Source organism: Ranitomeya imitator, chromosome 10, assembly GCF_032444005.1.
Source record: "Ranitomeya imitator isolate aRanImi1 chromosome 10, aRanImi1.pri, whole genome shotgun sequence".
NCBI lineage: Eukaryota > Metazoa > Chordata > Amphibia > Anura > Dendrobatidae > Ranitomeya > Ranitomeya imitator.
In genome coordinates, this window is record NC_091291.1 from 129,315,467 (window position 1) to 129,330,775 (window position 15,309).

General features: G+C 44.5%; 1 protein-coding gene across 4 annotated transcripts in view; it reads right to left on the reverse strand.

The window, feature by feature from the left end:
- Window positions 1–15,309, reverse strand: part of RERE (arginine-glutamic acid dipeptide repeats) — a 342,283-nt gene that overhangs the window by 155,460 nt on the left and 171,514 nt on the right. For all 4 annotated transcript variants that reach the window (XM_069741281.1, XM_069741280.1, XM_069741282.1 and 1 more), the window contains exon 3: window positions 10,704–10,774. In XM_069741281.1, coding sequence (XP_069597382.1) covers window positions 10,704–10,774 — 71 coding nt within the window. The remainder of the gene's footprint in view (window positions 1–10,703; window positions 10,775–15,309) is intronic.

Genomic DNA, 15,309 nt, shown 5'->3' on the forward strand with positions numbered 1-15,309 from the left:
TACAGGTGGGTGACGAGTACACAAAGCGGCTATTACCTCAGTTCTCTCACAGGCGGGCGGTTGACGAGTACACAGCGGCTATTACCACAGTTCTCTCACAGGCGGGTGGGTGAGGAGTACATACAGCGGCTATTACCACAGTTCTCTCACAGGCGGGTTGGTGATGAGTACACAGCGGCTATTACCACAGTTCTCTCACAGGCGGGTTGGTGGGTGACGAGTACACACAGCGGCTATTACCTCAGTTCTCTCTCACAGGCGGGTTGGTGATGAGTACACACAGCGGCTATTACCTCAGTTCTCTCACAGGCGGGTTGGTGATGAGTATACAGCGGCTATTACCTCAGTTCTCTCACAGGCGGGTGGGTGATGAGTACACAGCGGCTATTACCTCAGTTCTCTCACAGGCGGGTTGGTGATGAGTACACAGCGGCTATTACCTCAGTTCTCTCACAGGCGGGTGGGTGACGAGTACATACAGCGGCTATTACCTCAGTTCTCTCTCACAGGCGGGTGGGTGGGTGATGAGTACATACAGCGGCTATTACCTCAGTTCTCTCACAGGCGGGTGGGTGATGAGTACACAGCGGCTATTACCTCAGTTCTCTCACAGGCGGGTTGGTGATGAGTACACAGCGGCTATTACCTCAGTTCTCTCACAGGCGGGTGGGTGACGAGTACATACAGCGGCTATTACCTCAGTTCTCTCTCACAGGCGGGTGGGTGGGTGATGAGTACATACAGCGGCTATTACCTCAGTTCTCTCACAGGCGGGTGGGTGACGAGTACACAGCGGCTATTACCTCAGTTCTCTCACAGGCGGGTTGGTGATGAGTATACAGCGGCTATTACCTCAGTTCTCTCACAGGCGGGTGGGTGATGAGTACACAGCGGCTATTACCTCAGTTCTCTCACAGGCGGGTTGGTGATGAGTACACAGCGGCTATTACCTCAGTTCTCTCACAGGCGGGTGGGTGACGAGTACATACAGCGGCTATTACCTCAGTTCTCTCTCACAGGCGGGTGGGTGGGTGATGAGTACATACAGCGGCTATTACCTCAGTTCTCTCACAGGCAGGTTGGTGGGTGACGAGTATACAGCGGCTATTACCTCAGTTCTCTCACAGGCGGGTGGGTGACGAGTACACAGCGGCTATTACCTCAGTTCTCTCACGGGCGGGTTGGTGATGAGTACACAGCGGCTATTACCTCAGTTCTCTCACAGGCGGGTGGGTGACGAGTACACAGCGGCTATTACCTCAGTTCTGTCACAGGCGGGTTGGTGATGAGTACACACAGCGGCTATTACCTCAGTTCTCTCACAGGCAGGTTGGTGGGTGACGAGTACACAGCGGCTATTACCTCAGTTCTCTCACAGGCGGGTGGGTGACGAGTACACAGCGGCTATTACCTCAGTTCTCTCACAGGCGGGTGGGTGGCGAGTACACAGCGGCTATTACCTCAGTACTCACAGACAGGTTTGCAGAGTACCCACAGCGGCATTTACCACAGAAACAGCACATATAGGGGTTGAAGAGTCTACACAGCGTTGTGCTAGCCGAATGCCCAGCCACAATCTGTCACTCGCTCAAGATGCCTCCTATCCCTACACTAATGACAGCATAATGGCGGCGGAACTCATGACCTGACATATATACAGGCCGGGTGACGTGCTGCTCTGGCTAATCACAGCCATGCCAATACTGGAAGTGCCCACAGTCTACAACCTTGTTGATTGACTGCACTGAAGCCTTTCAACAAGCTTACACTGGCGAACCTGAACAAGAAAGCGGACATACAGTAAAAAGTCCGTGTTCTGTGTCCAGTATGAACCCCGAACTTTCTGGTTCAGGTCTGCTGATCTTTAGTTAAAAGTAGTGACATTCATTCTTCGGTCAGCTTTGTTTGGAAGTCACTTGCTCTACCTATATACACACACACTTTAAATATGTCAACCACCATTCATCTGCACTATCAGTTATGGCAAAAGCAGGTATAGGGAAAAATGGCGCAGAAAGACAGTTTAGTTTCCTATCCCTCATCATCCCTAAGAACATAACGGTAGGGCATGTTAACATACAACATGTCTAACCACATCCCAGCTATCTGATGTATATAAGCCAGCTTTAGCCACAGTAGCATCTTGCTTGGCTCATTGGCTAACAGACTTACAGACTTTGGCCAGCCCTGATATAGATCAATAGGTAAATCAACACCAGGATTACAAAAAAAATCCTATAATGGGCCTCTCATGACTGTTTTGCATTTTAATAAAGAGCCATTTAAATGATCAACTAATGTCTCCCTTACGTGATTTGATATATATATAAAAAAAAAAAAAATCAATAGAAGTTCCCTTCTGTAGTACAGTACCATCTGTGATTTATTAGCCTCCTACAGATTCCCTTTCAAAACACATTTAAGAGATCATTTGTAAGCGGACTTGCAGCGGTTGTGCAAGACATTTACATTTCTAAGCAGAAGAAGTCAGTGCCACAAAGTTAATCACGCTAATTAATTCTGGATAGACGGCACAAGACATGATGCAGAAAGGGCTCGGCTCCTCACAGCAAAACAGCACCGCTCTGGAGACTCTCGTACAGGGACCGGCAGCCATTAATAATGGAGAGAAATCACATTATCCATGACAGGCGAGACGGAGCGCGATCGGCGATGGTATCAGAGTGTGACGCCATTTGCAAAGAAAGCCATGTTGTGCACCAAAATGGTGCAGCATATAAACCAGCAGAGAGCACCAGTATGGTGTGGCATATAAACCAGCAGAGAGCACCGGAATGGCGTGGCATATAAACCAGCAGAGAGCACCGGAATGGCGCGGCATATAAACCAGCAGAGAGCACCGGAATGGCGCGGCATATAAACCAGCAGAGAGCACCGGAATGGCGCGGCATATAAACCAGCAGAGAGCACCAGAATGGCGCGGCATATGAACCAGCAGAGAGCACCAGAATGGCACGGCATATGAACCAGCAGAGAGCACTGGTATGGTGCGGCATATGAACCAGCAGAGAGCACCGGAATGGCGCGGCATATAAACCAGCAGAGAGCACCGGAATGGCGCGGCATATAAACCAGCAGAGAGCACCGGAATGGCGCGGCATATAAACCAGCAGAGAGCACCAGAATGGCACGGCATATGAACCAGCAGAGAGCACTGGTATGGTGCGGCATATGAACCAGCAGAGACCGCTGGTATGGTGTGGCATATGAACCAGCAGAGACCGCTGGTATGGCGTGGCATATGAACCAGAGACCGCTGGTATGGCGCGGCATATGAACCAGAGACTGCTGGTATGGCGTGGCATATGAACCGGAAGAGACCGCTGGTATGGTGTGGTATATGAACCAGCAGAGACCGCTGGTATGCCATGGCATATGAACCAGAAGAGACCACTAGTATGGCGTGGCATATGAACCAGCAGAGACCACAGGAATGACAACATATAAACCAGCAGAGAGCACCGGAATGGCGCGGCATATAAACCAGCAGAGAACACCAGAATGGCGCAGCATATGAACCAGCAGAGACCGCTGGTATGGCGTGGCATATGAACCAGAGACCGCTGGTATGGCGCGGCATATGAACCAGAGACCGCTGGTATGGCGCGGCATATGAACCAGAGACTGCTGGTATGGCGTGGCATATGAACCGGAAGAGACCGCTGGTATGGTGTGGTATATGAACCAGCAGAGACCGCTGGTATGCCATGGCATATGAACCAGAAGAGACCACTAGTATGGCGTGGCATATGAACCAGCAGAGACCACAGGAATGACAACATATAAACCAGCAGAGAGCACCGGAATGGCGCGGCATATAAACCAGCAGAGAACACCAGAATGGCGCAGCATATGAACCAGCAGAGACCGCTGGTATGGCGTGGCATATGAACCAGCAGAGACCACTGGTATGGCGTGGCATATGAACCAGCAGAGACCGCTGGTATGGCGTGGCATATGAACCAGCAGAGACCACCGGAATGACGCAACATATAAACCAGCAGAGACCACCGGAATGGCACTACTGGACGCCATTGTCTCTTTCCTGCTGAGGGTTTCCATTAAAATAGTTAAAAAAGGTTTTTCCAGACTTGCCCCAAAAAGAGCCACTGGGTTTGTACCAAGTTTATTACTCCATTACATAATCACCAAAACAAATTTCTCCTTGGCCCAGAAGCCTAATTACAGGTTCCACACTTACAGTCCTGCTCATCGTTATTGGCACCCATAAAGTAAAGTAAATAATGTGGAATATCTTGTGAAAACAATGAATCAAGTGAAACTTTTTTTTTGTATAGAGAACTCGTGATGAACACAAAAAAGCAAATGATAAACAATTTAAAACAAAAAACAATGGGAAGGAAATATATAAAAACCCAAAGCTTTCTGTGACACTGGAATTGGCATCCATAACATTACATTAGTATGGAAACATTTTGACTCACTTGTGGTAAATTACAAACAAGAATCACCAATGATTGTCGGTGCTCATGTGACAAATTGGCCAATGAATGATGACTTCAGTATTTTAAAAAGCCACATGGTAGGCCCTGTTCCTTTGTCACAATGGTGAAGACAAGGGAACTGTCAGTGAACATCAGAACTGCTATTAGCAAACACAAGACTTCCAAAGGGTATAAGGCCATCTCCAAAGACCAGTTTCAACAGTGTGCAATGTTATTAAGAAGTTTTCCAAGCATGGAACCATTAAGAACCTCCCTGGAAATGGGGGAAACCGGAAAATTGACAAGAGACATATTCAAAGGTTCCTGGGAATGGTGGATAAAACAACATGTCAAATATCCAAAGACCAGAAGGCCAACCTGGAACAGTCTGGGGTCATGGTTTCAAAAAGTACCATACGCTGCACACTAAGCCAAGCAGAGCTTTATGGGCAAATGCCAAGGAAGAAACCATTGCTGAAGAAAACACACAAAAATGAAGGACTGATCTTTTCCAAAGAGTACCTTGACAAACCACAATTCTTCTGGGAAAATGTTCTGTGGACAGAAGAAATAAAAATAGAGCTTTTTGGCAATGCAAAGCAACAATTTGTTTACAGACCGTGCAATGATGCTTATAAGGAAAAGAGCACCCTACCAACAGTTAAGCATGGTGGAGGATTCATAATGCTATAGGGTTGCTTTGCTGCATCTGGAGGCCTTGCCCGTATCACAGGAATCATTAAATCAGAGAATTATCAAGAGATTTTAGAGTGAAATGTCCTATCTAGTGTAAGAAAACTTGGTTTGAGTGGAATATCATGGGTCCTCCAGCCAGGCAATGACACAAAGAACACATCCAAATGTGCACAGAAATGGTTGAAAAAGAAAAAAATGGACTGTTTTACAAGGGCCAACAATGAGTCCTGACCTCAATCCCAATGAAAATCTTTAGGGTGAGCAGAAATTTATCAATGGGAAAAAAAAAACCTTGCAAACATTCAAGAGCGTGAACAAACTACAAAGGAAGAGTGGGAGAAAATACCAGCTGAGAAGTGCAAGAAGCTTATAAATGGCTGCAAAAAAAAGTTTGGAGGCTGTCATCAGTGCCAAGGGGTGTGTAACCAAGTATTAATTAGGGGTGCCTCTATTGCTTCCCATCCTGTTTCTTCTTTGAAATTGCAAGATGCAAGTTGAAAAATAATGTTTTATTGTGGTATTACTTTGGCCTGCTAGTTAAAAAAAAAAAAAAAAATCCTAGTTTTCCATTTATTTCTGAAGATATTGTACAATCAGTGAAAAAAAAGGAAGGGGTGCTAAGAATGGTGACCAGCACTATATAAAAGCAGCACAAGCATCACACATATGTACAATACAGTATTGAAAAGAGCTCAAAATGCGAAAAAAACATATCAGGAAAAACCGCTGCAGGGGAAAAAGGGAGCTGGTGCGTTATGATCCACCTTGTACATGGAAACGGCACAAACACGACTCACGTGATTTGTGGAAAACTGGGGATGATTACGTTATGATAAATGATTAAAAGAATAGAACTCAATTTACTTGCTAATGCTCCATTGTTACCAAAAGGGAAAGAAAAGAATATTACCATAAAAAAAACATTAGGCTCCATGCAAACACAATGCACGGTGACAGAATTATTATACCTTTTCATCTGTCTTTAATAGATATAACCAGCAAAATAACGGCATTTTTATGGCTCCTGTGTGCGTCACGCTCTCAGTAAGAGCTCAAACCACATGCCCGTAATTATATCAGGGTAGGAGCTTGCACGTGCTAGATAAACTCTGCGCTAATGAAAAAAAAAAAACGCCAATAATAAACCACTAAGTACTGGTGTGAGAAGACGCAGCCTTAGAGGACGCTGCAGGTTGTGCGCCTCTTATGGGAAGCTCAGGCTTTTAATGGAGGAGAAGATCTGAGAATGGGAAAAAAAAGCATCATTATGACCCAGATTCAAAGGCTGGCTGGAGCATGGAGGGCACAAGGCAAATTAACAGCTCGAGCCCTGCAAGCCGGCTGTCTCTGGTGGTGCTGCATCAGTGCACAGCACACGCTCAGGAGGAAGTTCTGGGAGCAGATGGTGACATCACTTCAGCTTACGCAGTGTATAAGCAGCTGCTTCCAGCACATCAACTATGCACAAGACGAGCGTCTGATACACAGTCATTAACCCAAATACAAGGAGTGAAGCAACAAAGGGAAAAGGAGACACCGTCCTAATGTGCCTGTAAGCGACTCCATGATGCTGGGCTATTACTGGAGGACATCACAATAAGTGAACAGGCAATGCTGGAACTCAACGGCTGGTAATGGCCATCAGCAGGTCGCAGAAATGATTACAGATATGGCCCAAAGTAATTAAAAAAAAAATATTATGGCTATGTGCCCATGTTGAGGATTTTTCCGCACCGTTTTTGCAAAATACGCAGGTAAAACGCACGATCTTAATGTCGCCGCACATGTGTAACCTATTGCATCTAAGGATTTGTATCTAGTGTATACATAATGTACGTCCATTCTACTAGGAGGCAAAAGAGTGCCCTTATGGTCTCCATCGGGGTGGTACGTATCGTCATTACTTTTTTTTGAAGCTGTATAGGAAGAGCACAACAGACTGCGCCTTTCTAAAGTAAAACATAAAAATTGAGTTGGATTAAGTTAGTATACATGCAGCACATAAATGCATGTTCACACTGGCCATAAAGCGCACAAAACCTACAACAAACAAAATGAGCAAAAAACCCTGCTGTAACTACAGTAAATAAGTAAAAAGTGCATTTAAATAACTCGGGGTTCTTAGGCTATGTGCACATGTTGCGGATTGGTGTGCGGATTTTTCCGCACCGTTTCTGCAAAATCCGCAGGTAAACCGCAATGTGGATTAGCCGCGGTTTTTGTGCGGATTCCTTATTGAGGAGCAGATGTAAACCGCTGCGGAATCCGCACAAAGAATTGACATGCTGCGGAAAAAACACCGCTGCGTTTCCGAGCGGTTTTTTTTCCCGCAGCATGTGCACTGTGGATTTTGTTTTCCATACATTTACATGGTACTGTACAACGCATGGAAAACAGGTGCAAATCCGCAGCGTCAAATCCGCTGCGGATCCGCAGCAAAATCCGCAACGTGTGCACATAGCCTTAGTAATACTGTTTTTGATCAAAGATAGTATAAAAGCCATCCCACCATCGTCAAGGTGCCCTGATCGGGATGGTCCTACCCTGTCTAACATTAAAAACCTTACCATGTGTCAAGAGTTGACCTCAGCGTGTGAATAAGGGCAGACAAAAGGACCAGGTCCCAATCAATGGACACCAGTCTGGGGAAGCTTTTAAATGCAATAACCAGCTCAGGAGAGGGAGGCCACACCCCGGTCAGTTTATCTGCCCTTATTCACACAACTCTGACACATGGTAAGGTTTTTATTAGACAGCATAGAACGTCCCGATCAGGGCACCTTGGCGACAGTGGGAAGACTTTTATGCTATTTTTTTTTTTTTTTTTAAATCAAAAACAGTATTACTAAGAACCTCGAGTTAATTAAATGCACTTGCTTTTTACTTATTTAGTTACAGCAGGTTTTTTTTGCTCATTTTGTTTCTTGTTGGTTTTGTGCTTTTCTAAAGTAGACTGTACAGTATATGTATTATGTCAGAGTTGCGGCATACGCTTTTATATGAATAAGTGGCATATGCCAGAGCTTCAGTCACACTCCAGATGAAAAATACCATATACCAAAAAAGGGTCACAGACAATGTCTACATTAAGTCAACTATGGCCTCCGACATTGTTTATGACCCTGTGGATCATAATCTAATGGACCCAATCCATTCAAGACTTTAGCGGTCTTTCATATGAATGGCTGGCCTGTAAACCTATATTTTCCATGCGGCAGCAGCGACTTCCCTACAGTGACATTAGAAGCTTACGTTGGCGTCTTTTTAGAAAAGGTATTGTCTTTGTGAGAGAACCACCTTGACCATGAATACAGCTTTGTGGTTAGCTGAATGTTGCATACAATAATGTTTTATTCTGTACATCAGAGGTGGCACAGCGCACCCCATGTTCTTCCTGCAGTGCACTGGTCGGTACCATAATTATCATTTTACTGTAATTTGTAAGAATCATAAAAGGGGAAACTAGACCTGAAATCTTTGTCATCTGTGTTTGCACAATGCCACAGTCTATTGTCAGGATGGGTTTGCACTATTTTTTTTTTTTTGATTAGCCAAAACCAGTAGGAATATTTCCAATGAAGTGAAAATGAGTTAACTCTTAACATACCGGCTCCAGCTTTGAAGTTTTATAAACGACACCGGTTGCAATCAGAAATGGAAAGGTGTAACTTGAATACGCAGAGATCAGATTTGACACTTTATGAGCTTTCCTTCTCTTGTAACATGAGAAGTGACCGCTGACCAGTGGAAGAAACTGCATAAAATTAATCTACCGGAGAATGCAATTCTTGAATCTCTAGATCAAAATAATAACCATAATCAGATGATTGCATGCCGCTTCATTACCCGGCCCACTGGGCACATTCCCACCCTACAGATGTGGAAGGTAATGTCATAAACATGCCCAGAACCACACATTTGCAGCCAGATTGCATAATACCTTGACGCTGGAGGGGGCCAGCATTAGCAGGGCACTAAATCAGAGGCTCCGCACAAGCCTCCGTTCCAGTGCCGCCGACAGGTATCTGTGTGCACTGATTCATGTTGTTTTGCAGACAGCTCTAATGTGCGGTGCAAAACCAATACTGACAACAAAAGAGTCGGCCTTTATTGCCGTTAATATCCCTCAGCAATTATGGGAACTCAGCGGGAAATTCTGCCCAGAATGGAAACCTTCACATTGTAATTCACGATTTCTCCTCTGCTTCTGCAGTAACTCCCATTGTATAAGCTAATGTGTACAATAGCACAACCCAGGAAAAAGGCATTATTACACCGAGCATGAAAAACGCAACAAGACTGCGCTGAAAACTAGCAACAAGAAGGGGATCCGGGTGTGCACGGCAAGCTAAATACATGACGGAGGAGCTAATAGAAAAAGACAAGGGGTGCATGATCAAAACCCTTCATGTTGCTATTCCCACTGCATATGTTTGTATGGACCAAACAGATGACTAATAGCAGTTCATTGGCATACATCTGAGTAGCTTCGGAGGGAATATATTTTATTTTGTAACAGGGCTGTGGCGTCGGTAAGCCAAACCTCCGACTCAGACTCCAACTCCTCAATTTCCATGACACCGACTCCACCAAAATGGGCTCGGACTCCACAGCCCTGTTTTGGAAGGCCCTGAAAATCATAGCTGCACGCGCTTTTTAATACAAAGACATCTGGGTGGGATTTTCTGTCGTTTGTGTTCGCAAATCCAATCCAAAAATGACAGCGGTAAAAGAACACCAAATTAACCCAAGACTTTCCTGGTTCCTCCATCATGGTTTCTGTACTTTCCCCTCCAGGGATGGACATGAGATTGCTGAAATCGAGCCAAGGGGCCAATAAACACACACCGGCCAGGTTACCAAAGCAGCGTCTCCATCGGAGTGTCAGAACACTGGAAAGTTGCCTAGAGTTTTTTTCCTTTATTTTGGACCATTTTAGACATTTGCCATTTTGCTTTGGGAGCGCAACCCAAAGAAGAATCAAGACCAAAATAAAAAAAGGGGGGGCGACCGCTGCGTTCCGTCCCATGCGGACATACAGGTCTGGAGATTTCGATGGGAGTCTTTCCTGTATCCAGGTGACCTAGAATAGTTCTTATTCTGCGGAGTATAATTAGACATGTCTGACAAATTTTCAGATGAGTGGCAGAGACGATGAGAAGCACTTCAGGTTGTATCAGTGAAATTATCTCCGCGTCTATGACGAGCCTAACCATTAGGTCTTATTCACAAGAACTCGGCGGCTGCATTAACTCTGATAAAACACGTGCGGCTTAGAATTACTCTTTCACAATGGTTTACTGGCTGCATGATGTCTACCAGTGATAATGCAACTAAAGGAATTAAAACATGATGGTCGCTGAGGCATATGAAGTTAGTCATGGCTGACGGACAGGGAAATATCACATGCACATTTTCGGTATTGAAGACCACCGTGTTGGCAGATGACCCTTCAAAAACAAATAGCTCAGCTTTTTATCTATGGTATTTAAAACGTTCAGAGTGCCACCATAAGACATGAATAAGGAACGGTGAACTTACCAGCTTGAAATCTTGAATGCTACATATGAAGTATGGAGTGTTGGGTCTTCGGCTCTCAATGTACACGCAATCTGGAGGGAGGAAACAGGAGAGAACGTTACAAACCATGGCGGATATACCAATGTAAGGACGGACAACGTCCATTAGGGTCATGAGAGTTTTAGAAATGAAAAAAAATCCTTATGTGCACAAATTCACTTCCTTACCGATCTAGTGGTCCCTGCAGATCCTGCAGTGATAATCATGTCAATCACTTCACATGACCACTGCAGTCAATCACTGGCCTCACTGATTACGTGATTAAGAGTCATCACTGCAGGACTGAGCAGGAGCAACACGGAGGCGAACATGGAAGCGGTAAGCAATTATTATCTCTTATTTGGAGAAAGATTCCTTTGCTTCTGATGTTGGATTACGCCTATCGACCATGTGGGGCAAAAGGGCGATATTACCCGAATTTAGTGATTGAGGGTGGGTGACAAAAAAGATTTTACATTATACTCAAAAAGCTCAAGTCATCTGAAAACCAGTTATCTCTTATAAACACTTTATAGCCGCTGACTACAAACTTATTCTTAATTTTTTTTTTTAAACTGTAATTTCTCAAAATAATGTGCGGCCCCGGCAAAAGAGATTTCGGTATCTGACACCAATACTCATGATGTTAGCGCGGGCAAACAGGAAATCTCACGATAACTTCACAAAACAATATATGGTGCCCTATATGTTAAAGGGGATGTCCACCTTTTGGGGGGACATTTTTTTTCCCAATCAAAAACATGTAATTTGGGCTAAAAATCATTCTTGCAATTCTTAGGTTTCATTACAAATTTTGCCTTCCTGCCTTTTTATAGCCTTTATGCTGCACACTTCTATTGCGGACTACAGCATGAGTTAACTAAGTGTCGGTCAGTAAGCCTGACAGGGAGCTTATACGGTAAGGCTTTTATGGGCTTTTTTAGCTCCTGTCAGCTGATTTGTACCCACGGACCACATCAATGATAAATGTGCAGAGAAACTGACTATAAAAGCAAAACGGTGCAACATTTTTTAAAGAAGCAACTGCAAAAATTACTTTTAGCCTTAAACACCGGGTAATGCCCGCATATATTGGTGCAGCCGCACAGGAGCCCAAAAGACAGGGTGGCCCATTTACCCCTCCAAAGTACAGTAGGTAGAATTTTCATTATGTTGAGCTATTGGACCGCCAAGGGCCCATATACTGTTCATGCACAGGGGCCCACTTCGGTCTGTGTCCCCCAGTGCCCAAATACATGCGTTTAAGTGAGAAAAAAAGCTAACAAATGAGCTGCAGCCACAGAGAATGGCTACAATTCTTTAATGCTCAATTTCTACTAATATAAGATTGAAGAATTCCTGTGTACAGAATATACCGTACATAGTAAAGCAGTGAAGGCAGGGACACAAAACAATTAAGCACAAGTATCAGTCCGCACTGACGGCTTCTCATATTAATAAAGCCCTTTGTCGTGACCGGCCATAAGCGCGTTATGATAATGCTCCACCGCACCATTACATGGGATGTCATTATGAATCACAGGTCAGAGGCCGACATCCACCCTTCTTATTTAAGCAACATACACAATACATCAGGGGGGTCCGACGTACACAGAAATGGGGGAGGGCCAGCGACGGCCATGTCTGCAAGCACCAAGACAGCATCTATGCGCGGCATTTCATAGGTCGGGGCTAGGAGGTGTTGAAAACTAATGACCGATGTTAGAGGAAAGTCATCAGACATGTTGGGATTTCCCCAAAACATGCCCAATTTATTCAGCCGGAAGCTGAAAAAACTGAATGAAGAGTCAGACCCTGCCTGATCTGATATCAATCATCTACAATGTATCATATGATCAGCCACACCACTTTCTGTCCCCCCATACACATGCCAGCTGGGCCAAGCACTCCTGCTCTCTATGGGGAGAGAGGAGTAAGCTGCTGACAGCCCTTGATCACCGAGAACAGAAGGGCAGAGACTCGCCCCAGTAAATATAAACTTATGATATTTAAAAACACTTTTTACCGTAATGAAATAGGAAATCTTTAAGAACTAAAAACAGACAAGAAGTTTAAACATAAAATAATAAAATTATAAATTGTAGCAAAAATATGTGTAATCAGAAAAAAAAGTAAAACCCGAAGTTAGATTTCGCTTTATATACCTTAATATTACAGATCAAACATAATCATAAAAACTAAAGTAAGAGCATTTGCCTTATAGCCTCACACTGCGGTGCCGCCATACCGTAAATCTCCCACATCCCGCACGATTTACTTAAGCGCACGGCTGCCAATGTCCTTGTCACTGTTAAGGCAGTTACTCATGGAGTGACAGCTCTTCATAAAGTCTTGGGGAGAATACAATGTTTTCCAATACTGCTGCTTATTTCATAAAAAAAGAGCCATAAAGCAAACAGAGATTGAAATCACTGCGAGGAGTCAGGAGGCGTCTGAATTCATAATTTTATCTCTCAGCCATCAAAGACTTGTCTACGGCTGACAAGTAAAATGGAAAGGCTGGCTCATTGTGACCCGGCTTTGTGTAATTCATTTACAAGATAAAATAAGTGAAAATATCCATCAGCGCACCTCACATGCTGCCAATGACAAGTCCCCTTACAGCAGACGGGAGCGCGGGTTACTGCGCAGGTCTCCTGGGGAGACCCCTCTGTACAGAAGTGGTAAATGGGGGACGTACAGGAACACTACAGGTAGAAAGAGAAAGAAAAACAAAAACATCCTTCCCATTGATCTTGTCTTTTGGTTCATATAGCTATCCAATAAGTGGGAGGAAAAACAATGTATACACGCTGCCCGCTCTCAACCAGTGCTAGAGCTAATGCTATCGGGTCACAGAAGCCAGCGGCTACAATGCCCGGCCACCGGCTAGGAAGCAGCTTGATGAAACAGAACCCTAGTTCTCATGGCCTACTCAGAAATAAAATTAATCTAAAAGGTACCGTCACATTAAGAGACGCTGCAGCGATATAGACAACGATGCCGATCGCTGCAGCGTCGCTGTTTAGCCGTTGTGTGGTCGCTGGAGAGCTGTCACACAGACAGCTCTCCAGCGACCAACGATGCCGAAGTCCCCGGGTAACCAGGGTAAACATCGGGTCACTAGACGCAGGGCCGCGCTTAGTAACCCGATGTTTACCCTGGTAACCATTGTAAATAAAAAAAAAAAAAAAAAAACACTACATACTTACATTCCGGTGTCTGTCGCGTCCCCAAGCGTCAGCTTCCCTGCACTGTGTAAGCGCCGGCTGTAAAGCAGAGCGGAGACGTCACCGCTGTGCTCTGCTTTACGGCCGGCGCTGACAGTGCAGGGAAGCTGAAGGCGGGGGACGTGACAGACACCGGAATGTAAGTATGTAGTGTTTGGTTTTTTTTACATTTACAATGGTAACCAGGGTAAATATCGGGTTACTAAGCGCGGCCCTGCGCTTAGGAACCAGATGTTTACCCTGGTTACAAGTGAAGACATCGCTGGATCGGTGTCACACACGCCGATTCAGCGATGTCAGCGGGTGATCCAGCGACGAAATAAAGTTCTGGCCTTCTAGCTCCGACCAGCGATGTCACAGCAGGATCCTGATCGCTGCTGCGTGTCAAACACAACGAGATCGCTATCCAGGACGCTGCAACGTCACGGATCGCTATCATTATCGTTCTAAAGTTGCTCAGTGTGAAGGAACCTTAACTCCTTTTATCTAAAGCACACCCCCTATTGTTGGTTTCCAAGATGGAGGAGATGGTAAAATTATGGATTTTTTCAAGTAGAAATGTCACAATATATAGACTGACACTTCTTCCTGGAGACATAGGGAGACGCAGACTTTAAAAGTGAACCTGTCACACTCTGGAGCTCCTTCATAGACTGAACCACCAGCTCCCAAATATTTGCGGCGTTGTTGCTCAACACCGGGTTCTCAGTTCCACATTTTCTGGTCTTGCCCGGGGCTGGCTCGATTTTGGGAAAAGGTGAAAACTTTAAACACAAAAGTTTCTATATGTAGAGGTTGAGCTGAACACCGCTATATACCTACTAAATGTTTCCCCTAGAGGGATGAGGAGGAATTTGACTATTAAGGAGATAATAACTTTTGGGTTTTCATGGGCTGTAAATCATAATCATCAACATTAATAGAAATAAACACTTAAAATAGATCACTCTGTTTGTAATGACTCTATATAATATATACGGTAAGTTTCACTTTTTGTATTGAAGAACTGAAATAAATTAAATTTTGATGACACTAGTTGGCCCGTGCAAAATTTTCACACATTGGTTGTCGGGGGAGCAGGCAATTTCAGGAAAAGCAAGCTGGTCAAATGTTAATGTATTTAATGAGATGAACACAGAGAGCTATTTATATAGGTACAGTTGTGGCCAAAAGTATTGACCCCCCTGCAATTCTGTCAGATAATACTCCGCTTCTTCCTGAAAATGATTGCAATCACAAATTCTTTGGTATTATCTTCATTTGTCTTAAATGAAAAAAAAAACACAAAAGAGAATGAAGCTAAAAGCAAAACCTTGATCATTTTACACAAAACTCCAAAAATGGGCCAGACAAAAGTA